Source organism: Peromyscus leucopus, chromosome 19, assembly GCF_004664715.2.
Source record: "Peromyscus leucopus breed LL Stock chromosome 19, UCI_PerLeu_2.1, whole genome shotgun sequence".
Classification (NCBI taxonomy): Eukaryota; Metazoa; Chordata; class Mammalia; order Rodentia; family Cricetidae; genus Peromyscus; species Peromyscus leucopus.
The window spans coordinates 63,918,902-63,945,688 of NC_051079.1; the positions used below are offsets into that span (position 1 = coordinate 63,918,902).

A 26,787-nucleotide genomic window follows, 5' to 3' on the forward strand; every position below is an offset into this window, starting at 1 on the left:
CTTAGAATCCAGTCCCCCCAACTCCCTCTTCCACGGTGGTCCTTGAGACTTGGGGTGGATGTGATATTGATGTTCCTTTTATGGCTGACTACACTGATCTCTACACTGATTGCTTCTAAGTTTCTTTGTTAACCAGTGTCTACCAAAAAAAAAAGTCTCTCATGAGAGTTGGGTGGCACTGGTCTGTGAGTATAGAGGGGAATTTAGAGGACGGTTTACTATTGTGTCCATTGAGTTGACTGACAGTAGGAGGCTCACCCTGGAGCCTGTGAGCTCCCTGGCCGTAGGTTTGTGTGGAACGGGCCTTAAATCCACTCAGGAAGCTGTTGGCTGTCTGCCCCACTCCTGCCACCGTCGCACTGTGGGCAGATCTTCCCCTGGCCGTCGGTACTGTAGTTCACAGGGTGTACAACTGGCCGAGGCTGGTGATGCCTTCCCCAGCTGCCCACAGTAGCGCCTTCCTGTACAGTGAAGCTGGCCGACAGGAAGGACCAGGCTGATTTCGCCATGCCCTGTGACAGGTGTGCTTTTGTCAAATGTAGATTTGTTTGTATGGGTTGTTACTGATCAAAAAACTATAGCTTCTTACATTGTAGTTTGATGTATATTTTAAAACTTTTTAGAAGTAGAAAAATTAAGTCAATTATTAGTCATATCTTAACTATTAAATATCTTTAAACAGTAGGTTTTAATTGAAACTCAGTCACCTCATTTATGTAGTGTAAAAGATGGGAGGTGAGAGTTGGAAAGGTAATCTAAGCTATGTAAGTTTATGAGTGTTGTGAGTAATCTAAGACCAGTTTAAACAGTTGTTCAAAATATGAGACAAAGTGTATTTAACCACATTCACTTAAAATAGCAAGTAAGTTTTTAATAAAATAAATACCTTAAGATTTTACAAGCCTAAAATTACAAGCTCAATTGGTGGAGAACATGTTGGCTTAGAATACAGCGAGTGTTTACAGCTAAAATACCTGCTTTGTTGACTTGGAGCAGTTCCCCCTTTGTGCCCTTTGCCCCACTGATGTTAGAGTGGGATTAAAATTGCCCAGAACAGCCCTGGCTTTCGGTCCTCCTGTTTCCCCTCCTGCAGCTGCCTCAGAGAGTTGGAAACTGGAAAGATAACAGCAGTAGTCGTCTTTCTTACCATGCATGATGTGCAGTGAGCAGATGGCACAGAGTAACTCACGTGGAACTGGCTGGACCTGGCAGCCTGGGCCAAGCAACACAGTTGCAGGAAATCCTCCTGTCTCTGCATGTTTAGACCAGAGAAAGGGAGAAAGCTCAGTCATAAAATCAGAATGGGAATTGAGTCAGGGAAGAAACTAAAAACTTTGGGGATGTTTTAGCTATAATAAAATAAAGCAAAATCAGAACTTCTGATGGGAATGGAGTTATAAAACTAAAAGCAAGTGACTATAGGACCTAAGATAACCGCTCCATAGTAGCCATGGCCATTATGCATGTGTGTAGGAACACAGAATTGGTTTTTCCAAGCTTAAGTTGAAAGAGCTTTGGTCAATGTAATCACTTTTTTAGTCTTTCATCCTGAGGAAACAGTTAAGGGAACAGTGAAAGATTTCTCGTGTTCTTGCAATGGTTTTTACTGTAAGAAAGAATTTTTTTGAAATCCTCTTAGTTTCTTTAATTCTGATAATAAAGAAAACTTATCCAACTTGTTTTATGCCACAGTTGAACAGGATGGTAAAACAGAAAGCTCTACTGGTCTCACTTGTAATCAAATGTCAAGTTACAGGTAATAACTACAATTCATTGGTTTATTCAAACAAAACCCAGATAATTATTGCAGAACAAGGTCAAGTTTATCACACACTGCAGGATGCTGCTGTGACAGGAAATCTCTTAAGATGACACACACTTCAGTTTAAGAAGGACTTCAGCATCATCTTGATGAACCAAGAAAACTTTGTAGCTGGAGTTTTCTCCAGTCCTGCCTGGTCCGTGGTCAGGACAAATCTCTCTCACCCATCAGTCCTACAGCCGCTTGGACCCAAGTAAACACACAAAGGCTTATATTAATTAAACTGTATGGCCTAATGTCTCAGGCTTCTTGCTAGCTAGATCTTACATCTTCAATTAACCCATTTCTATAAATCTATAAGTTGCCACATGGTTTGTGGTTTACTGGTACTTTACATCTTCTCATGGTGGTGGCGGCCTTCCACTTAGCAGAATTCTTCTCTCTGCTTGTCCCGCCTATACTATACTTCCTGCCTGGTTACTGGCCAATCTGCGTTTTATTTATCATTCAGAGCAACACATTCACAGCATACAGAAAGACATCCCCAGCAACTTTCTGTTAGACTCACTGTTTATATTGAGAAATTAAAACAGTAGTTTGATAAAGCATGTATTTAAAATGTTAGTTTAATCACGAAACTTTAAAAAAAGAGGTACACCAAGTTTTTAATGGTGGCTATTTATGGATGGACAAGAAATGGTCTATAATCTTTTAATGTTATAGGTAAAAGTTAATACAGTTAAAATGTTTAAATAGGATTTAGGGCAATTTAATTCTCGTCTCCTTAAACTACCTCTTGTTCACTTTGGTATTTTTCTCTGTGCCATTCCAGTTTTAGTTCATGTGCTGCTGAAGTTAGTGCTGTGTTTGGTGTTCTTTGAAGCAGTGTTTCTGTTAAAAGGCAGTTTTGACTGGACCTGGTGGCCTGTAGTCTCAGTGCTTAGAGGCTGATAAGATGGTGAATTCCACTAAGTCTGGGTTATGTATACAGCAAGACCCTGTCTCAAGAAAAAGTAAACAAAACCTAATTAAAAAAAATAAAAAGACAAGTTTATTGTTTTCTTAGGATTCTTTTACTCACAACACACACATCCTGCCTCCAGAAGTCTGTTACTTAGAAACATGGAAGCAGTATGTGTACGTGGTTGAAAGTCAGCCTAGAATATGCTGTTGGAAAACAGCCTCACACCATCTTCTCTTTCACCCAGTTTTCCTCCCAGTGAAGGTCATATTGCTGTTAGGCTGGTGAACCTTCAGGATAGTAAGTTTCTAGTGTGGTCATTGATACTTGTTTTTTCTTTTGTATCTTCTAAACTTTTAAACATCGGAATAATCAAAAAGACTTTGTTCAGATTGTCAACTTTTTTTCTGGCTTCCTATTCATAAGCTTTTACTTGTCAGGGCCAAACTAGGATAGTTAGAGAGAAATCAGTTGGAACCTAAACTATAGTATTCTTTCGTTCCTAAACATGGGTGTTTGCTTTAGAAGAGGCTGATTCTCCCTCCCAGGTGTGCGTTGTGGGGATAAGTGTGTTTCTGTGTGGAGCACTGATCGGGGAGCTCTGCGGTCCTTGGATTGCGTGGTTTTGAGTTAGCTTACTCAGTACTGAGCTGTGGATCCTAGCAGAGTGGGTGTGGCTTCTCCGTGACTGCTTCCTTGTGTGGGAAAGGTGATGTTCCGGTGTGAGTACTTTCACAGTCCAGTTTCTGGCCCATTGAAATAGTGTGAAAGTTGTAAACTAGAAAGCATTGGCCATGAGTAGAGGTTATTTGAAACATTCACACATATTCTTCGTCTTCAGCTTCCTTTTATGTTTTTCAAAAGAATGTGCATTAAATTATGGACATTTAATTGTATTACCCATCTTGCTTAGAAAAAAATTTTGGTAAGGCAACATTGTATTATGTATAATTTAGTTAATTCAAATATATAGTTTATTTGTAAGACCAATGAGATCAATGACACTATAAATTCAAGAGTAGAACTTTGAGGTTATAAATAATGATACCTTTTTATCAGCCTTGGCATGCAATTACAGTTTTATATATTCTGTTTATAAATTGTGAAAGTGCCTGTTTTTTTGTTAAGGATCCTGTAAAATGCTTTGAAAGGCACTTGTAAGACTCTTGATGGTTTTCAGATGCTGACATTTATGCTTTTAGGGTTTTCAAGGGAGTCTCCTGTTACAACACATTCAGAGCCCTTTTGTATATATAATACATTCAGTCATGGAACTTTTAAATTGTGTGTGTGCGCATGTGTGCGCGCGCATACACGTGTACATGCATGCCAACATGTTTGTGTGGAGGTTAGAGGAGAACCTCAGGTGGCATTCTTGCCTTCCACCTTATATGAGACAGATTTGCTTTGTTTTTCCATCATGTATACCAGGGTGGCTAGGGCATAAGTTTTTAGGGAGTTTCTTGTTTTTGCCTCCCATGTCCCCTTAGGAGGTCTGGAATTAGAGATGCTCACACTGTGTCTGGATTGTCCATGGATTCTGAGGATTCCAACTCAGGCCTACATGTGCTTGCAAAAAGTGCTCTTGCCCACTGAGCCGTTGCCCACACTGGATTTTATTTTATTTTTATCATTCACTTCATCAGAGAAAACACACCAGCCCTAGGACGACCTTTGTTCTTTTATAAAAATTAGTGAATTATGCCCAGATTAAACAGCCCCTATAATATTATTTTTTAACATCTGGGGCAAAAAAGCAAGATCTTTCTTGTGCCATAATTTATTGTGTTGGCTTCAGGGAGAAATTCATTCTAGCTAAAGTAGTACTGATAACCATTTTGTTTTCTTAATATTCTTAATCTGTTTCCAGTTTTAACTGGAGCTTTTTGAGTTTGCCCATACTATTCCTGTATGGCTAACCGCATTCTGGGAAGATGATCAGCATTCAGGACAGCCTTTAAGAGGAGTGTTGACTCTTTTCTCCCTGTCTGTAGGAGAGTACTTAAGGGCTTGTGTAGTCACTGCTGACAACACAGGTAAGCACATCACCATGGGCAAAGTACGGTGGTGATACAGGAAGACACCACTTTAGGTTATCTAATGTTACCTTCAGTCTTCTCTGTACTTGGGCTAAAATTACATGTCTCTTGTGTTATGCAAGTCTTGGCATTCTTTTTTCCTTCACTCCTTTTGAATTGTGATTTTTCTGTTGACAAACCTATTAGTTACTGATCTTATTTTTTATTTGTCGTAGATGGTACCAGTCTATAGCTAAGTCCATCTAATAAGTTCTTCAGATGATGAGCCTCAGTTTTAGTGTTTTATATGGAGTCCACGTATCTATTGTAATTTTTTTTCTTTTTGTCTTTTCCTTGATATATTTATAATAGTTACATTAAAGTGTTTTCCAGCTCTTAATATTTGGATCATCTTATTTGTCTACTAATACTGCCTGATTATTCTTTAAATTATCACTCAAATTTTCCTGCCTCTTCATATGTCATGTAAATTTGGTTGTATCTCCCTGTCACATAGCATAAAAACATTCAAATACAGGAGATTTTATAATTGGTACAATTGTTGATTTCATGACAGTGATTTACCACTGTAAGGTATATGGTGAGAGAGGCTGATTCAACTACATTGGATCTGGTTGAATTTTAATTTGGTGTAGGTCTGTGTTGGCTTACACCTCGTCTACAAACTGTGCTCTCCTGGGATTTTGATAAAAAACCTGATAGGCTGTCATCTGCAAGTTTACTTTTGCCCTGTTGTGCTCTAAGTTTAGTTCTTTGTCTTCAGCATTTAAGACTGTTAAACATCTTGAGGAGAGACTTGTGATGTCAAGAATGTGTTCTTTTCCTCAGAAGTGATTTTCCCCCAGCCTGGGGTTGGGGAGACATGGAAGTTCAGTTGACTTCCAAAGCTTCCTCCCTTCACAGTTTTAGCTCATTTGGATTCCATTACTCCATGTGCTCTCCATTGTCTCTGAACAGGTTTGTTTTCCTTTTTCTTTCTTCTCTTTGTTAGAAAAGGAATATTGAACAGAGCTGGAACATTGGCCCCTTGTCTCCTGCTTACATCCCACCTGCAAGTAGGACTGTAGCAATGTTAGGATGGAAATCACCACAAACCTGAGGACAGTGGATTGTAACCATGTTCACAGTTGAAGCATCCCAACATCCTGTAGGGCTTGCACAAAGGGTTTCCTGAGACAAGTATTGTTGCGCGCGCGCACACACATACACACACACACACTTTTCAGTCTCAGAATGTGTGTGTTTATGTCTTCGTGTGCATGTGTATGCACATCATGTCATGGCACAGGTGTGATGGTCAGAGGACAATTTGAAGGAAGTAGTTCTTTCCTTTAATCATGTGGAAACCTAGGTGTTAAATTTAGGTCATCAGGCTTGGCTGCAAGCCCCCCCCCCTTAACCACTGAGCTATCTTGATTGCTTAAGCATTATTCCACTTAAACTCCTCACTCACTTGTAGACCATGTAAAATAGAACTTGACTGAAGAGAGTAGGTCTGTGATAGTATGTCTCCTTCCTTCAAATTGAAGGTCTTCGGAATGATTCCTGCATTGGTTCTGTGTCTGCTGAGGTTTGAGAGATGCATAGAACAACAGTACCTGACTTCTTAGGGAAGCTTAAAAAATGAGAGGCCTGCAGAACTATTGTTCTTCACAGCATTGTAGTAAAGAAAGGTCAATGGTGCAGGGACTGATAAGATAGTGAAAGTTAGGTTAAGAAGAAGAGGAGAACCCAACTGTTGGGTCTGCATGATCTAGTCATAGCGGCCCGAAAACTTAGTTCCTTAGCAAATACGTGGAGGGAAGAGAATCAGCATTAGGGGTGGTTGACTTCTGCAAGGTCTCACCTCCTCCTTGTCAAATCAGAGCCCTCATGACACCTGGACAGTCCTGGGGAAGGTGGAGTATAATTAAATGTGGCAGAATTTTTAATTTCTAAAGGTATTTGCCATGCGTACTTGTCTGGACATGACTAGAAACTTGTGATAGCTTTAAGGAATATAGTTTGACATGAGCTTGTTGGGGACAGTAGTCCTGGGCAATGGGAGGAGGGCTCTCACCGGGGCCAGCATGTCCCACGTGTTGTCTTCCTCTGGAAATGAGAGTTTCATGTTGATGGTTGGGGACAAAGGGAAACATGAGGCTGGAGGGACATTACAAGCATTTGTATTTTGTAACCATTTTTAATTGGGGTTTCCTTTTATTACCATCATTCCGCTGGGGTGGGGTGGGGTCTGGTGGTGTGTGTGTGTGTGTATGTATACATACATACAGACACTTGTGTTTTAAGGTATATGGAGAACAGAAGTGATAGTGGAGGTCTTCCTGAGTCACTGTCCACCTTATTTTTGAGGCAAATCCCACTGCGTTGTAGCTCACTGATTCAGGAAGACTTAGCCTGTCGCAAGTCACAGAATGACCTGTCCGCCTTTTCCAGCACTGGGGTTCCAGGCATCTGCTGCTGTGTCTGTCCATCTTGTTCTTGGGTGCCAGAGGCTAAACTCAAGTCTTTCGTGCTTGAGTGGCAAGCATTTCACCAGCTAAGCTGCCTCCTCACCCTGGTTTAGTCTTTATTACTGAGAGCCCTGCTTTGTGGTTGTTAAAGGATTATAGGAAATATCATTTTGAAACTCCTAGATGCTGAAATGAGACTTGAAACATGTTTGAAGACACTGGTTAAATCAATCATCTTGGCCTTTTTCTTTTAAAACTATCCTTTAGGCTCTTGTATTTCAGACAATATAATTTCTCCTAACTTTGCTAGAATGGTAGGGGATGGGGAAGGGTATTAATGGAAGGTTATTTTCATTTATGTTGAGGAAGATAGATACTAAACAAAAGTTTATAATGAAAAAGCAAATTAAAAGAGTTTTCTCAAGCCAAGCGTGCTTCATGTCTTTAATCCCAGCACTCCAGAGGCAGAGGCAGGTGGACCTTTGTGAGTTTGAAACGAGCCTGGTTTACATAGTGAGTCCAGGCCAGCCAGAACTACATAGTGAGACATTGTCTCAAATAAATAAAAAGGTTTTCCCTATTGCTTGTGTATGGTGGCTTATGGCATTTGCATTACTAGGTATAAATAGAAGGTAGACTGCACGTTACCTAAACATTTGCTTGCTACATGTGAAAAACCCTTGCTATATAAATGGAAATTGATTTCTATTTGGTGGTGTAATTTTTGAATATTTGTTGTTACATTATAAAAACATTTAAAAACTATTTATTTGTAGGGGAGTAGGTATGTGGAAGTCAGAGAACAGTTTACAGAAGTTACTTCTCGCCTTCCACTGTGTGGGTCCCAGAGTTTGAACTCAGATCATGTGGCTTGGCTGCAAGCTAGCTGCTTTACCCATGAGCTATCTCTCAGGCCCATAAATGATTTCTTTACAGCCAAATGAAAGCACTGCAAAAATCTGTGCCTTCATTGTTACAAGATTACATTTTTATAGTCATCCCTGTCTGTCTGGAATATATTCCAGATTTTTCTGCATCTAATTTGAAAGATTAAAATGATGTGTTTATTAGGATTTTTTCCATTTGGGATACTATTTTTTGAATTGTTAAAGAGTATATGTGAAAATAATATTAGAAAACCCATATGCTGTATTATTAAAGCCTTTGTCCTCTTTTCAGCATTAGCTATATTTTTTTAAGTTTTTTTTTTTTTAAGTAAAAAGTTCATAATTTTTCTAGTGGCTTGAAATAGTCCTACAAACCCTTTTTAGACTTGATATTAAATGATTTCAGTGGCCAAGGATGTTGTATATCTGTGGTAGTTTTCAAAGATAGGGAGTATCTAGGAGGATCTCAAGTAGCATTGTGAAAACACTTAGAGGTAGATGTAAAAAATACAGGGGGGAGGGCGCGGGGGGACATTGCAGTTTCCCTTTCGGGTTCTTCCATATCTTAAGAAGGGCTGTACCAAACCAAAGAAGGGTGCAGGTGTTTATTTAACCATAACTTGACAAGGACGTTACTAAAGGAATTATTGGTTAGTATTGGTTAGAACAGAAAAAATTGTTGGCATGCACTCAAGTGATGTGCAATAAAAAGAAAATGCATCATAATTTGACTATAGTCTATACTATGCTAATTGCAATATCAGTATGTAACTTCTAATATTTAATTGTTGTAATTCACTGAATTAACAGAGAAACCTGAAGGTTAAGGTCAAAAGCATCTTAAAATTCATAGTCCATTTATACTCCCAGCAGCTTGGAGTCTCTTATCTGATTGAGACATTAAGAGATGACACACATTTAATTACAGGAGACCTTAATTTCTCTAAGATCAGTAACTAGACAAAAACACCTATTCTTGTGTTTCAGTTCATTACTTTAGTGAAAGAACTAATCAGTTCAGTGAGTTAATGAAAAGTCTAGAAAACAAAGGTGAAGGAGTGGATCACCATTCTTTCTGTGACATGATTATTAACGTGGAAAAAAAGCAAGTGAGTAAATCCAGTGAAGCTGTCCTTCACAGACTCATTGTCTATCTGAAGCCAATAACATTTTATAAATACCAGCTCAAACAAGTAGAAGGGTGATAGTAAGAAAATAATTCCAATAGTAAAACTAAATCCCTAGGAATACAGTTTGTTTACAAGAGAAAAGATCTAAGGTCTCTCCATGACATTCCAAAGCTTTGCCAAGAGGAATCAAAGCAAAGGAAGAAGAATGAGTTCTTAGCACGGTCAGTATATCTTCCGTTAGACTGACCTGTGTCACACATAACAGCTGCACGAACTGAAGCAGCCTGCGGTCAGAGAGAAACAAGAACAGACACATTTTAGATAGCATTTGCCAGTTGGTAAAAGAGAAGATGAATGGAATGATAGATTTTGCCTTTATCCACACAAAATATGCATGGTAGCTAAAATTCCAGTGCAGAACCCACTGTATCTCTGACAACACTGGACACACCAGCACTGAAAGTTGAGAGCCAGCAAGGGATGAGCTACATAGGGAAGCCCCACATGTTTTTAAATGGTGTTGAAGATCACTGCTAACCACGTGTGTGGGGCAGGCAGATTTACAGCAAGCCTGCCGAAGATTAAAGAAATGGATTATTTGTTTGTTGATTATTTATTTGGTTTTTCAAGACAGGGTTTCTCTGTGTAACAGCCTTACCTGTCCTAGAACTCGCTTTGTAGACCACTGACTGCCTCTGCCTCCCGAGTGCTGGGATTAAAGGCCTGTGCCACCGTGCCCGGCTGCAGTAGATTTTTTACAGGAGATGGGAGAAAGTGATTGGACTTGCTCAAAGAGCGTGTCATTTGATTCCAGCCTGCTGAAGCAGAAGTCAGTGGTGAAAGAACGTGACCAACCTAGCATCTCCACCGCATACTCCACCCGGTCTTGCTCACAGTCCTAAATACTCAACTTCAGAGAAAGAAAACGCGTCCCCTCTTTGTGAGGTGGCTAACCAAGACACAACTCAGGTGTTGAAACGGCCAGATGATAAGTTGACAGATTAATTCTGTTTCTTAGTTGAGCCTCTCAGTAATACTAAGTTAATGGGCTTCAAAACTTACAGTGTGCTGTTAGCATATAAAGAAATAAGTGGTGTAAAATGAGGGAAACTGAGGGTTGGGGAAATGGGTTAGTGGGTTAAAGTGCTTGCCACCAGGCCTGAAATACAGCAACCTGAGCTCAGTCCCCAGGACTCACCGCAAGATGTCCTCTGACCTCCACATGCATGTGTGCACACGTGCACTATAAATACATAAAGTAAAATGTAAGAAAATACTAAAGATTGTTGGGGCGTTTGAATAAAGATAGCGGTGTAGGGTGGTCCAGTAAGGAAAGGAGAGTTTGAAAAGGGAGCCCTTGAACATTTTGATACCTGCGTGGAAGAAAGAGCTTGGCCTCCTGTTATACTGTCTCAGAAAATCCTAGGTGAATCATTGTTCTCATCCAGGAGTTAAAACCAGAAAACGTGTTTAAGAAAATGTAGGAAGTGCTGGGCAGTGGTGGTACACGCCTTTAATCCCAGCACTTGGGAGGCAGAGCCAGGCGGATCTCTGTGAGTTCGAGGCCAGCCTGGTCTACAGAATGAGTTCCAGGAAAGGCGCCAAAACTACACAGAGAAACCCTGTCTCGAAAAATGGAAAAAAGAAAACGTAGGGAGTTAACTACATTTTATATTTGTGTCTTGGGAGTGAGTAGGCTCTCTCTTTAAAGGGCAGTGACTTCAAGCAAAAGTTATGCCTGATTGTGTTGGTGTTAAAAGCAGCTCACCAGAAGAGTGTTTTAGAGAGAATGGGCCAGACTGGGGGAGAAATAATTGTGAAGCATATTTTTAAAGATGATATGCAGAGTTTATAAGGAATTCTGTAATTCATTAGTGAAATATGAGTGGCTCAGGTTTTAAATTGACAAATTTGGATATGTCACAAAAGATACAAAGGACCAGTTGGGACAGGGAACTACAGTCACTAGAAAACTACAACTGAAACCATAAGGAAATACCACAATACAGTCACCAGAATAATTAAATAGACTGTACCCGGAACTCTCAGATAATGAGGGAATGCATCCACTCAGGAAGAAGAGCTCTCCATTTTCAGTACAGCCAAGCATTCATCTGGTAATATCTCAGGAGTTCTAGACCCAACACCAGTCGGAAACTCTGTGTCCACAACAGACATGTTCTCCAGCTTGGATGTCTGTAGCAGCTTTAGTCCTGATAGTGATAGCCTGGCCGCAGGCTGGGTATATAGCAATCAGCAAACAATGACTAAAAAATCTGGTTTGTTCAGGCAATGGGAAGCTCAGCAAATACTTATAAAAAGAATTGTGCTCCACATTAGCATAGATGAATCTCAGAATCATTGTGCTGCTTGAGTCAGGCTGAACCCCAGAGTGTAGTGTCGAATTCTGTTTCTAGTACGTTCTGGAAGACTCTAAATTTAAGGTGAGAAAATGAATTTAGCAGTTGCCACTGGAAGTAGAAAATAGAGGGGTAAAAGTTAATTGAGAAAGGGACATGAGGATTGGGTTTAAAAAGGTTGAAAATGACACAATTTATAAAACTCAAAGTATTTTTTAAAACTCAAAAACAAACAAACTGTGCCATTAAGGTTTGTGCCATACATTATACATTTTACAAGTGAACCAAGGAAACATAGTTATCGTATTGATTTGAGATGTCTACCATATCTTTTCTCCTCTATTGAGCTTTGACAGTGTGCTAGGCACATTAGAATATAGAGAAAACCTCCTTATTGTGTCCTTCAGGTGCTTACATTCTAAAAGGAAAACTGTGTGTGTGTGTGTGTGTGTGTGTGTGTGTGTGTGTGTGTGTGTGTGTGTGTGTGAAGATAGCAATTTTGTTGGTGTTTTCTATAAAAAGAGGAAATACTCTGTACAGGGAGCTTTAGGCATTACTTAACCTCGTTATCTAGAGTAGAAACGAAGGAGAGGGAAGACAACCAGATCATCATTGCAGAAGGAGAGAGAATTCGTGGGGAATGAGCAGAGCAAGCGGAGTCCTTAGAGTGGATCGAGAAGCATCACGGGGCCTTTTCTCAAGTATATGGCTAACAAGGAGGAACGGTGGGTGATAAAACGAGGCTCACAAAGGTAAGTAATCTGTACGGATCAGAATTGAGGATAGGCTATAAGAATTTCAAGAAACCTTTTAAGAGACAAGGTTTCTTGTGACCTAGGTGGCCTTGTACTCACTGTATTGAGGATGGGACTCCAAATTCCAGGTCCTCTTTCCTCTGCCTTCCAAGTGTGGGGTTATAGGCACATGCCACCGCACACTCATTTTATGCAGTGCTGGGAATTGAGCCTAGGGCTTTGTACATACTAAGCAGGCAGTCTGCCAGCTACCATGCCCTCCACTGCCTAGAAATTCTTAAAGGCCAAATCATAGAACTTAGAGTTGATGTTACTCAGTGTCGTAATGGGCCAAGCCCTGGCTGTCCTAGAACTTACTCTTACCGGGCTGTTCTGGAACTTAGAAATTACCTGCCTCTGCCTCCCAAATGCTGGGACTAAAGGCATGTGCCACTATGCTTGGTCTATGTTGTAGCTTCTTGAGCTATAAAATGGAATTTATATTTTAATGAAATATATTTCTTTTTTTTAATCAGTGAAGACCTAGTCATTGTTTACTTGTGTTCTTTGCTAATATGTTAAGACACGGATTCCAAAGGTCCTTTCTTGCTGCAGTGGAAGGAACAAGAAAAGTCTATGGAGAGGAATGGGAAGGAAGCACAGGCAAGCACAAGGGTTTGAGTTCCATCCCATCACCGTTCCTCCTTGTTGGCCATATACTTGAGAAAAGGCCCCGTGATGGTTCTCGCTCCACTCTAAGGACTCCGCTTGCTCTGCTCATTCCCCACGAATTCTCTCTCCTGCAATGATGATCTGGTTGTCTTCCCTCTCCTTCGTTTCTACTCTAAATAACGAGGTTAAGTAATGCCTAAAGCTCCCTGTACAGAGTATTTCCTCTTTTTATAGAAAACACCAACAAAATTGCTATCTTCACACACACACACACACACACACACACACACACACACACACACGTTTTCCTTTTAGAATGTAAAAGGAGACAGGTGAAACCCTGGGACTCACTGTCAGCCAGCCTAGCCAACTAGGCAAGTTCCAGGCCAGCGAGGAACTCTGTCATAAAAATAAGGTGAATAATAAGGTGAATGTGCCTGGGGAGATGGCTCAGTGGGTCAGAGCACCTGGCCACTGAAGCCTCATGACCTGAGTTCAGATCCCAGAGCACACATAAACGTCAGTGTAGTAGCAGTGGGGTCTGCCATCCCAGCATCTATCTCTAGTGGGAGGTAGGAGGTGAGACAGAATTTCCAGAAGCTCATGGGCCAGATCAGGTAGTGCCTGAGATACCCTGTCGTAAAAAAAAAAAAAAAAAAAAAAACGTCGAGAAGACAGACACCTAGATGTCCTTTGGGTGACCTGTCTTCTGACCTGCATGCACACAACTTTCTAGAGGTAGCTGTCTTTTTTTCCTTTGTGTAGGGTGGTGGCAGGTAGAGTATTTAGTTGTGGAAGCCTTTGTTACTATGATCATCGTTGATTCCTGAGTTTATCTAAAATACACACTTTGAGATGTGTAAAGATGAAAGGACTGGTTTGTCATCAGTAGACGTAGTAGTGGCTTCTTAGTGAGAGTCTTCCCTACAAATCCATATTATGCGAGTATGTCACTCATCAAAAGATAAAGTCTCGAGTGAAACTTCTTTTGTTGAGGCCCTTCTCTAATTGATTAACCATTTAATTTTGTTCAATTCTCAACCTGCTTTAATTTTTCAAAGGGGTATCCTATATCCTTACCCACTTTGATATGCAGAAGAAGCATTCTCTTTAGACAAAGAAGGTTATAAAAAAAATTGCTCAAACAATGGTTGTCATAGTTGTAAATCATACAAATAGTATGAATAGTAAATTTAGCTAGAGTTTTCCGCCTTGCCCACAGTCAGGACAAATCTTGTCACCTGCCAGTCCCACAGCCGCTCAGGCCCAACCAAGTAAACGCAGAGACTTATATTGCTTACAAACTGTATGGCCGTGGCAGGCTTCTTGCTAACTGTTCTTATAGCTTAAATCAATCCATTTCCACAAATCTATACCCTGCCACGTGGCTCGTGGCTTACCGGCATATTTTCATGCTGCTTGTCAGAGTGGCGGCTGGCAGTGACTCCCTCCGCCTTCCTGTTTTTTCTTTTCTCCTCTCTGTTAGTCCCGCCTATACTTCCTGCCTAGCCACGGCCAATCAGGTTTTATTTATTGACCAATCAGAGCAATTTGACATACAGACCATCCATAGCACAGCCAAGTGCAGACCATCTCAGACACCTGCACTCAGGCCCGTGGTCCTAATCATCCTCTATGCGGACCTACTGGGTAAAGCCACGAGGAACCCAAGAACGGGCTCCCACAGGACATACAGAACATCTCACAGCAAGTAAAACTAGTTTAAAGACTTAACTGTGTTCTGGAAAATGTGTCTTCTTTTGCCCAAAGTAACGTGCTTGCTTTTCTTTCTTTGTTTTTTTCTCTCTCTCTTTCTCTCTCTCTCTCTCCCTCCTCCCTCCACTCCTCCCTCTTTTTCTTTTTGGTCTCCCCCTTCCTCCCTTTCCCAGTCTCCCCCAACCTTGAACTCAGTGATCCACCTGCCTGTATTTCCTGAGTGATGGGTACATGGCCTGACCATCCTGGTTTGTGCTTTCTCCTTTCTTTTCCTTCTGTAGTACTGGAAATTAAACCCAAGACACTTACACATGCTAGACAGGCATGTTACAACTGAGCTATATCCTTAGCCCTTTGAGTTTTAAAATTGGACCTCACTATGTAACTCAAGTGTGCTTTGAATTTGCTATGTAGTGTAGATGTAACCATCTTGTTAAATAAGAAACACAGAGCCAATGCAGAGATGAAAGCCCAAGAGGTCAGAGTAATAGCTAAGCGCTAAAACCTTACCCTTCACTGCCGCTCCTGTCCTTCTCTCCACAAGAGCCTTGGCGGGACTGGAGAAAAAACTTCATCTACATTGTAGCCTAGGCAGTCCTCAAATGTAAGGCAGGCTAGCCTGAAACCTGTGATTAATTTTTGTGCTGGTATAACAAGTTTGTACTGGGAGGTCCAATACCAAGTGAGTGCTTTCTTGAACTGAGTTCTTACTATCTTTTATTTTCCAATAACATGTATGTGCATAAATAAACATGTCCTTTATGTAAAAAGTATATTAACACAATCATGTTCATGGATATTTAAAATGAAGTACAAAACGTTAGTTAATAAAATTATATTCTCGGATACAGCTTATAAATTATATGTTAGATTTTAAATTTTAAATTGAGGTTCGCATTTAAACTCAAATGCGAGTTTATTGTTATTTCAGGTGAAGGAAAATTGTGTGTGTGTGTGTGTGTGTGTGTGTGTGTGTGTGTGTGTGTGTGTGTATAGAAGTTGGTATATGAGCACACGTGCCATGGTGTGAGTGTCAGACAACTTTCAGGAGTCAGTTCTTCCTTACTCCCGGGCTGAAGCACGATGTGCTGTTGCTCTGCCGCACCGCGTGCTCCAGGCTAGCTGACCTGCCATCTCCACCTCTCATGGCACTCGGGGTGCTGCCATTACATACTGCACACCACTCAGTCTGGCTTTCAGATATGTGGTCTCGGGCTTGACTCAGGTTGTCAGGCTTTTGTGGCAAGTGCTTTTACTGCTGAACCAGGGAAACAGACCCAGGGGAAGTTTAAATATGTTAGTTATGGTACTTCCTGTGAATGGGATTAATAGGGAAATTTGATAAGGATTTCTTCTAAGTTTATTGCTAAATAATTTCATGAATACAAAGATAACTAGTATGTTTGTATGCTGATGAATATGGTTGTCATATTTGTGCCCTTAGGGTTTTAATAAATGTTTCATTTCTCTTCTCCACACCCTTTTTATTCAGGGTGAATAGAGAAGCCAGAAAGCTATATAATCCATCTGTGGTAATCTGCCCTAGAGAAACTGTTCCATACAAAGAACTTTGCGGCTTTGCGTATGATGTAGACACAAGTGTGCTTGCGTATCTGTCTTCATAGTAATGCAAGACGTCATTGCAAATGGGCTATGGTCTGCTACATCATATGTCACATTTTTATAACATTCTCTGTCAATTCCATCAGTAAAGAGTATTAAATTTAGTCAGAAGTTATTGGAGCCTTTTCTTCTGGTATAATTGAAGTTAGACAGTCAAATAAACTAGGAAATGTAGAGTTAATGTGCTTGGAGTATTGGTGTCATTGTTAGAGAGAACAAAACTTTTCAACCCCCCAGTACCACAAAACAGACAGAAACAACAACAACAACAAAACCTGTTTCTTTAGGACACTTTATTTCACATTGCAGGTCTTTTTCAGACCTTTTGCTATCTGTAGTATTTGCAAACCCTTTGTTCTTGTATAGCATGTTCTGTGTTTCATGTTGAGTACCATATAGCTGTTTCTTGTTGATTTCCACTAATATTGTTTGAATGCATAGAAGTGTAATTTGTTGCTGCTGCTGTTTTTGAAAAATAGGTCTTACTGTATATCCCAGCTTGGCTTGAACTGGATCTAGATCCTGTCTCAGTCTCTCAAGTGCCAAGATTGTAGGCTTAGGCCACCATTTCTGGCTCTTAAAATATTCATATATGAAATGCACGTATCAGGTGTTCACACATATTAGGTTTGGCCAGTAAATGCGCCAGTGTGCCATATAGGATCTGTCAGTTACCTGGACAGTTCTTTCCCAATGATTCTGCCACTAAGCAATGTTTGAATTGACTTTGTTAGTTCAGTGGATTGTCCCTTGTAGAATTTCATGTAAATGGAATCAATTCAGTATCTAGTCTTAAATGTTGAGCGTCTTTCAATCAAGAGAGTATTTCTCAGATTCATTGGTCTATCGCTATTATTGCTATTCAGAATCCCTTATGTGACTGGTGAAGGGTGTGGCTGAGTGAAAGAGTGCTTCCCTAGGGCACCAGTTGAATACAGTTAGCATGTGGAGACCCTGGATTCAATCCCTAGCAACACACAGATTGACACAGATGCAAACCTCACATTTGAATTCTTTGCATTTTCATACACTTTGGATTAATTTCATCAACTGCAGTGTCACAAAAATGTATTGTGAAAAATAATGACTAATAGATTGGAAAGATAAGACCATGTTAAAATGAGACATCACAATATGGAGTCATTCCATCTATGAATACAGTGTATATTTACAGGTTTGTTTGTTTTTTAATGGCTCAGTGTGGGGTTTTTTTTGTTTTGTTTTTTAGTTTAGTTGTTACTAAACAAGTTTTATATATCCTGTTGAATCCTTTTCTAAGTAGTTTACATTTTTATACTTAATTTGTTACTGGGATAATGGGAATACAGTGGATTTTATCATTTGCTTGTATATCCTATAACACTGCTCAGTTCACCAGTGAATTGTAGAGGTTCTTCATAGTTGCCCTAGGATTTCTATGTAAAGTTAAGGCACTAGTCCCAAGAAAGCAGTTAATATTTCTTCCTTTTCTGTAGTCTTTTAGTTTTTCTTTCTTTGTTGTACGGATAGAGCCTCCAGGCAGTGCTGGTGAGTCACATTGTTTTCTATAAAGATTGAAACCACCAGTTGAGTGGGAATTGAACCCAGGGCCTTCCTTTTTGAGTACTGGGGATTGAACCTAAGCCAGCTTCCCTCATTCACTCAGGGCCAGCACTTCTACCACCAAGCTGTGTCCCTAGCCTGCCTCTTACTTCTCACAAAGTTGACAAGGCAGATCAACTGGGGATCCTCCTGCCTCAGCCTGAGTAACTGGCATTAATTATACAGGCCTGCACTACAAGCCTGGTTCAAAATAGCTTGTTTTAAGCTGTAAATTTGTCTTTACAGTTCTCTTAGCTGTCCACCCACCTCCCCAAACATTTTTATATTGTGACATCATTATTATTTAAAATATTTTAAAATTTATTTTGTTATTTCTTATTTCACTTAGAGGTTATTTGGATGCGTATTGTTTATTCTAAAATTCATTTACTTTTTATGGCCCTAGTATGTGTGTTTTTTAAGAAAAATACTCTTATGTACACTTGAGAATTTGTTAATACTGTACAGATCTTCTGTGACTTACAGATGGGTAGGGATGTGTCTGTCTGTCTGTCTGTCTGTCTCTGTGTCCTATCTATATAAAGAATAACGAGATTATTCCAGTGTTGATTTCTCACTGATCTGTCAGGTTTTGCTTCCTGTATTTTGTTATCCTCCTTTTCTTCCTGTGGTACCTACTAAGAGTGGAACTGTGGGTTCCTGCAGACTAGACAGCACCCTGTCTCTGAGCTGTATCCCCAACCCACATTTCTCTTGAAACCGATTTTAGATACTTCCAGGGTCCTTAGAGCTTTATGTTTTTATCTTTGGTCATAGTCTTATGTGTTATTGCTGTTAGGGAATTTGGGGCTACCTCCTGGATTCTAAATTTTGTCAGTAAGAGAACTTAAACATACACTTGGAAAGAAGCTCAAGGACAATTTTATTAGAATTTCAGAGAGGACCAGGATAGGAAATCTGCCCTGGCAATTGCCAGGAAGAGAGAGAGAGGAAGAGAGAAGCTATTCCCTTTAAGGTCAAAGAAAGCATTGGGTTTTGACAAAGCAACCACATGAAATTGGAAGAGGCAGGGGCTTCAGAAAAAGTAAAAGCCCTAAGTATCCAGGAAAACATGCTCAGGCTTTGGCCAGTATCTGAAAGAAAAAGAGGTGGGGAAGAAGGAAAGGGAAAAAGCACACACTCCTGGGTAACATGGGAAAGAGTGTGCAAGTCCCAGGACACTCGGTGGTGGGAGCGTGGCAGGTGGCTGCATAGAGGAAGGGTAGGGTGTCTTGGGATGACAAGTACGTTATTTCAAAAAAGGAATGATCCCCCCCAAAGATTTATTTATTTTTATTCTATGTATATGAGTGTTTGCCTGCATATGTGTGTACCATGTGCGTGCCCACAGCATTCAGAAGATGGCGTTTGATCCCCTGGAGCTTGAGTTAGAGGTGATTGTAAGCTACCGTACATGTGCCAGAAACTGAACCCAAGCCTTCTGTAAGAGCATCAAGAACTCTTAACCATTGAGCTCTCTCTAGCCCCTTCTTCCATCTCTTCATCATGTCCTCAGATAAATCAGCTTTCTTCGAATGGATTTCTGGCCAGGTGATTGACAGGTCTAACTGCATTAACTCTAAAGAGAAAAGACAATAGTATGTACTCTTCTAATATTTGATGTAGATCGGAATGACATGTTACTGCCCAGGGATACATGGACTCTTTTAATTTGTCCAGGAAGTTAAGGAGAGGCGATTTCAATGTTTGCCTTTCTAATATTACAGAGAAATGGGAGGTTGGGGTAGATGTCCCATCCTCAATGTCCCTCAAAGCTGTTAATTCTTACAACATTCCCCCTCAAGAGTTGAGACCCTAAATCATTAGAAACCAGACCAGGGACCACTATCCCCAAATAGTTCTACAGCATTCCTGGCTTTCAGCCAGGACAAGGTATTTCCAGAATATTTCCAGCTTCCCTACCAAGGGCAGGAATTGGGTCCTCTCCCCTAAATTGCCTGCGCTTGTCTATGTTCTGTCAATTGTTTCTGATATTACTCTACCTTTTCCTTAATTAAACATTGTGCCTGTGTAGGTGCTTTCTGTTATAACTGTTCTTTATTTATAAAAGTTCATGATTTTTGTATGGATACTTTGTTTTGTGTGACAGTTTCTACCTTTCATTGGAGGAGGGGTATTGATGTTAAGTTACTGTTGCTGTGACTAGATTTAAATCTCATTGGGCTCTGTTTTCTATTACTCACTGTGGCTTTTTGTGTTTTCCTCTGTCAGGTCTTTTTGGAGTTATTTTTTCTTATCATTTCATTTTTATTTTCTGTATTCCTTTAAGTATAAGTTGTCTTAGTTCTGGTTGCTTTTTAGACTGTAGTAAACATCTTTAGCTGTGTAATGCCATTGCTTTCTACACTTGTTTACTGTTGTCTAAAACTTACATATGTGCGTTCTTTCAGTTGCAAATTTTTCTTGATTCCCTCTATTTCTTAGAAGTTATGAGAAAATAATACCATCTTGTACACTTACCTATTCATGTTTTTCAGCTCCTTTAATTGTTTTTCATGGTTTTGGGTTTTCTTTCATTGTAATTTTTCTTTATCCTGCACTTTCCTTGAGTATTTGTTTTCTGCAGAGTCTGCTAGAAACAAGTTGATTTGTTGCAGTTGTTGTTCCTCGGTACAAATTTGTGTCCTGACTTCTTTTGCAAAGGCCACTTTGCTTCTTTATGGACTCGGGGGTTAGAGGTTCTTTTCTCCCACTTCTGTAAAGATGTTCCATTGTCTTCCAGCTTTGATTGTTTCTTCAGAGACATTGTGCATCTGCCTCTGTATGTAATGGATTGTTCTGCGCTGGCTGCTACCAGAATCAAGTAGACAGGATTTTAAAGGCAGCAAGAATTGGTGTGATTTTGTAGTTTCTACAGGGGGGGAAGCTATGACTTCAGTTTTGACTTCTGGAGAGATGACTGAGCAGTGAAGGAGGAAGTGTAGGTACCCAGGCCATTGGGTGTCAGCTCAGAGAGGCTCCTCCATGTGCTAACTTGACACCTGCTGAGGTCAGGGACTGGCTTCTTCTGGAGTAGGTAGGGATGGGAACCTTCAGAGGAATTGCCCGCCTGGGGAATCTTTGAGAGAAGCTCAGAGAGTTGGAAAGGATTTGTACCAGAAGGGTTCTAAGAGAAGACATAATTTGTTGGGTAGTTAGTTTAAATTCCTTGGTGTTCACTAGGCCTCTTGGGTGTTTAAGTTCAGTTTTTTTTTTTTTAATTAAGTTGAAAATGTTTTAAGACTTGAAAATGTTTCAACCAATTTCCCTCTAGACATTAATTTATTTCAGTCTGTTTCTGTTCTATTCTCTTATATACTATTGAGACTTCATTTTGTTTTTGAATTTTTTTATTTTACTATTTTTGGTTAGGTAGTTTGTACTAATGTATACACTCACTGGTTTATCCTTTGGCCATTGGGCTCTTTATTTCAGAGTTGGTAGTTTTCAGTTTTAGCATTTCTGTTTGATTTCTGTAGTTTACATTTGTTGAGATTCCTGATGTGTTCATTAATTTCATGAGCATATTCATAATAATTACTTTAAAGCTTACGTCCACCCCGTTTCTGTTGCTGTTGGTGTGACTTTTAGTCATGTACTAGTTATGTGAAGTAGCAATGTAATGTTGCCCACCCTCCGAGGAGTTTGGCGTTCTGTTTTAGCAGCTCTTTAGTAGCTTCAGACTCTAGACTTCTCTTCTCCTGGCGGCAGTGGCTGTGTTCTCATTCTTTGAGCTTTTCCAAATGTTGGTTTCCTCAGCCCCCATGGTCTGTCCATATGTGTCAGGCAGGGATTCATGCATAGACCATAGTTTGAAGACTCTTCCCCAGGGACTCCTATATTTACAGTTTGTGTGAGAGTTCCAGTTATCCTGAGTTCCTGAGGCTGGGGACTGCCCTCAAGTACGTCTCATCCAATGCAGCTCTCATCCAGTGCACCATTCCTCAGCTGCAGGTTGACACTCTTCAGTTTGCATGCTTCTGGCCTTTCTGTTTAGCTGTAAAATGCTTTTATATTTGGTTGTCAAAGCTGTGATTTGAGGAAAATTGGCCTGATTGACGCTCCTGAACTTTGCTGGAAGCAGAGTGCTCTGCATTAGTATGTTCTTGTGTCCATGGCCTCTGAGCTGAGGAGGATTTGTGATACAGGATTGGTCTCTCCTCAGCATTCTTGTGGCTCTTACTTATTGTGTGTTACGCTTGGAGAATTTTATGTCTCAATTATAAAATCTATGAACTAGGGGTATGTTTCTCTTTATGTGCTTTTGTAGTTTGTTAAAGTTGTTTCTTTAATAATTACACATACTCTAGTTGCTTTGTACATGTTACAGAAGATCTGTTTTAGAGTGTTCTGGCTGGATGTGGTGATGTGGAACCATAATCCCAGCCCTTGGGAGGCTGAAGCAGGCTTGTGTGTTTCAAGCCAGCTGGAGCTACATATAAACAAACAAGCAAACATTTTACTAGCTAGAATTAATGTTTTTAAAGAAGCTTTCCAGGTTGAGGGAATGGAGCAGGTGAGGCAAGGCAGTGGCGTGCTGGTAGTCTGGAGCTGAGGTAGACTGAGGTTCGTGTTCTTACCCATTGCTCTTTACCCTTTGCTTTATTTCAGGCCCAGGAGAACATAGTTGAAGTGTTTTGTGCCCTAGATTCTGGTTCTCCTGTTCTCAGAGGAACCTTCGTGAAATGTTCTTCCTAATACCATGACAGAATAGCCTCCAATTATGCTGTTATTTTCCTTGTATTGTTTTCAAAGAAAGAATCAACTCTCTACTGTTCATTTCAGTTCAGAGTCACAAGAGGGAAGGTCTAAATTACTATCTCATTTCTTTTTTTTAACAGTTTGTACTGTTAAAAAGGAAGACTGTCTAAAACATATCAGGGCAGCTCAGGAAAATGTCAAAGTGTGCTCTTTTTTTCCGGCCCCTCCCCGTCCTCCCTGTCCCCCTCTTTCTTTCTCTCTCCCCTTTCCCTCCAACCGTTCAATTCCAGTTTCTGTGAACTCTAAATCGGGTGTCCTGCAGCCGACTAGCTGCTTTAAGGGGCCCTGGGTCTCAGTCTAGACCAGTGGTTCTCAACCTGTAGGTCGTAACTCCTTAGGGTGTCGAAAGACCCTTTCATAGGGTTTGCCTCAGACCATCGGAAAACACGTAATTACATTATGATCCATAGCAGTAGCAAAGTTACAGTTATGGAGTAGCAACAAAATTATTTTATGATCGGCGGGGCGGGGGGTGTCACTGCAATACAAGGAACTGTATGGAAGGGTTGCAGCATCAGGAGGGTTGAGAAGCACTCCTCAGAGTGTCCCTAGCCTCGGGAGAGCCTGGGCTTCCCATTGCCCGGTGCTGATCCACTTATCTCACTAATGAACAGCAAATGTGAAACTTAATCAGTTCCTTTTTAAAGGTTATTAGAAATGTTCTTTTTTTTCCTCAAATTTTGTTGACTTTGGTAATATGTGTGAAGTGGAATTGAATCTCAAAAATTATATTTGACTGATTTAAAAAGTACAACTTCATAGGCAAGAGACAAGGCCATCACAACTCCATTCTGAAAGTTCCCTTTAAATTCTTCCCTTTGCCCACAGGCCAGTAGTTATTTTGAGATGAAGTAGTAGTTCATGGAAAGTAAGGTGAATGATCTTTGACTTGCCTATGTTCTGGAAAGATGTGAAAAGAAATTTTAAAATGTGTTGTATTAGAATGACTTTGGTTTATCTGCTGTGCTCTTTATAAACGATGGCAAGAAAGCAATCCGAGCCTTCAGTAAAACTGAAACTATTTAAGTAGAGTCTTAGCCGTGGGGAGATCTGCTTTGTTTATTTTACTTGTTTTTGAGACAGGGTCTCATAGACCAGGCTGGCCTTGAATTTACTGGGTAGCCTAGGCAAGCATTGAACTCCTTTCCTCCTGCCGCTCCCCTCCATTGCTGGGATTGTAGGTGTGTTCTACCACACCCACATGATAAATGTTTATTTTCAGTGGGACTTTTCTATGTTAAAAGTACCCACTTGACAACTATGTTTAATTGAAGTGGGCTGTTGTTGTTGCTGTTGTTTTTTAAACTGAGTAATGAAATGAAGTTTTGTTAACGGGGTTGATGGTGTAGAAGGAATTCTTGGAGTAGAGGAAATTGGAAAGGACATTATAGGTATAATTTCATTAGGTTAGCAAGCATTGGTGTTCACATATAAAAACATAATCATAACTTATCTGGAGTCACATGTTCCATTTTATTGGCTTCCTTCATATAGAAAATATAGTGGCCAGCAGTGACTCATAATGGGTGAAACCACGTATATTTTCTGGGTGAAGGAAGTATTCTGTACATTCTCCATGCTTTGCATCATGGTACTTTGAATAACCATGCTTCCATGTTCACATCAACTTTTTGTTTTTCACTTTATGCACAGCACTTGCTCTGAGATTTGGGGACTGAGTACACCAAACACGGTAGATCAGTGGGATACAACAGGCCTTTACAGCTTCTCTGAACAAACCAGGTGAATATTCTGCCCTCTGTGGACCCTAGAGACTTGTGGGAGGGTGTGCTTTGGAAGACCTCGTCGGGGTTGCTTAGTGTAACTTTTGCCTAGGATGTTAACTTACTGTAAATGAGGCATAGCATGTAAAATATCTGCTTGCCAGTATTAAAAAGATATTCAATGTTTCAGCTGATGTTTTGGTCAATGCAACTTTAGTTTTGAATCTTTAAATGATTGTGTCCCATAAAGAATAAGACCTTTTTATATCTATATACCCATTGTAGTCCAAGATTAGACAAATTTGTTATTGACCTAATTTTTAAGTAAATACATGACTAGTTTTTCCTAAATTTCTTGTTAATCTCATCTTTATACTGGTATTTGATGAACCGCTTATATCACAATTAACAGTAGGCTAACTTGTTTTTCTTTCATCTTTTTTTTTTAAATCACTTCATTCTCTTTTAAGCACATTGGTATTTGTCCATTCCATCTCACATTCATCACATTCATCTGCATTTCTGTGTGAGCTTCATAAATAAGCCTCAGATATCAAAAGTCACACTTAAATAACAAGTTACATTAGTCCAAGTAAGTTACTGTCACATCATTGTTGATATTTATCACCATTTTCATACTACTTCCTTTTTTTGACAACCAGTTGCTTCAGAATTAATACCTTTGAGACTCTAGCTTATTAAAAATAGACACTGATGAAGTTTTCAAGTATAACCACTTGACACTTTGTAGATCACTTGCCATGAGGCTAGCCTGCCATTGGCATGTGAGTTGTTATATGCACACCAATAGGAGACAGCAGCTCGTGCCGCTGCTGGCTCAGTCAGACCAAGCCAGAGGGCACTGTTCTTCCTGGATATCACTAAAGCTAAGTTGATGGCCGTGATGTCCTCCATTGTGCTCTTAGAGTATTAATTCATCCCCTTTGATGACACCTAGTCTCTCCTTTTCAAACTGCCCTCCTCTTTCCCCTTGCTTCTGAATAGGTCTCTTGATGGTCGTCTTCAGGTTTCGCATCGGAAAGGGTTGCCACATGTTATATATTGTCGGTTATGGCGCTGGCCGGACCTTCACAGTCACCATGAGCTCAAGGCTATTGAAAACTGCGAATATGCTTTTAATCTGAAAAAAGATGAAGTATGTGTAAATCCTTACCACTACCAGAGAGTTGAGACACCAGGTAGGAAAACCTTAGGTGGGTTTGGGGTTTTTGTTTTATTGTTTTTAAACGAAAAGGCTGGTTGGAGGCTAGTATACCTTGTGCCTCAGGGAAAAATTAATGTAAAATTGTAATAAACTATCTTAAGTTGAGTATATTATTTGGTAGGGGTTTTAAATGCTTTCTTATTTTTTAAACTTTTATGGAAAAACTATCTTGGAAAAGGGACATGTCCATTTCTTGGGAATGTACTCTGTTGGACATCCAGGTACGTATCCAGGAAATCCCACAGACTTGCTGTCTGCAGAGAGTTGTCTGTGTGTCTTTAGTACCTGCTGTCAGCATGCCTCTGACTGCTGTCAGAAGCACTTGATGACAACGTTTTAGAGAAGTAATAGAGTGAAGTTTATAGTAGGACTTTGGAGTTAGTGAGATAAAACAAATCCTATATTTTTAGAGAAATTATTAAATCTGACTTTAGTGATGACTTTTCTCTCACCATTTCTAATGGAATTCTATCAATTCTTATGGTACTATAGTATTGAGAGGGTCACATTGCTCCCCACAGTACAAAATAAACCTTAATTTGGAAATTTCAATGGTGAATTATGTAAATGAACTCCACGATGAGATTTGTCGGTTTCTTAGTGTCATAATAGCAGATAGGTGTGCCAGGACTTTGAAAAGTGAAGCTGCTGTCTTCTGCCTTGCCAACTAGGAGTAAAGCCTCCCTTTCCCACGCTTGCGCTAACTCAGCTCTCTTGAACTTGCAGTTTTACCTCCAGTGTTAGTGCCTCGGCACACGGAGATCCTGACAGAACTGCCGCCTCTGGATGACTATACCCACTCCATTCCAGAAAACACTAACTTCCCAGCAGGAATTGAGCCACAGAGTAATTATATCCCAGGTATTTTTGCCTTGAAAATCTCTTTAAACTTAGGCAAATAGCAGACTTGTAACAGTCTTTTAACAAATGCCAAGTGTTAGTAATGTGGTTTCAATTTTCAGAATGTTCTTGACTCTGGATGGAGAAGTCTGTTTTGTTGGGTGATGATTTTGTGCAGTGTCTATGGACCAAACACAGAAGCACCCATCTAGACAGTCCTTTTCCATGGGTCATTCGGTAATGCTCACGGTGAAGAAACACTTAGTACATATAATATTTTAGTTTTATAGACAAACAACACATGGAAACAGAAAAGCAC

The 26,787-nt window shown here is 40.1% G+C and overlaps 1 protein-coding gene across 1 annotated transcript in view; it reads left to right on the forward strand.

Moving 5' to 3' along the window:
* The window catches only part of Smad2 (SMAD family member 2), an 87,915-nt gene that overhangs the window by 40,722 nt on the left and 20,406 nt on the right, over positions 1-26,787 (forward strand). Inside the window, exons 3-5 of the mRNA XM_028871956.2 lie at positions 24,333-24,422; positions 25,409-25,602; positions 26,355-26,489. Coding sequence (XP_028727789.1) covers positions 24,333-24,422; positions 25,409-25,602; positions 26,355-26,489 — 419 coding nt within the window. The remainder of the gene's footprint in view (positions 1-24,332; positions 24,423-25,408; positions 25,603-26,354; positions 26,490-26,787) is intronic.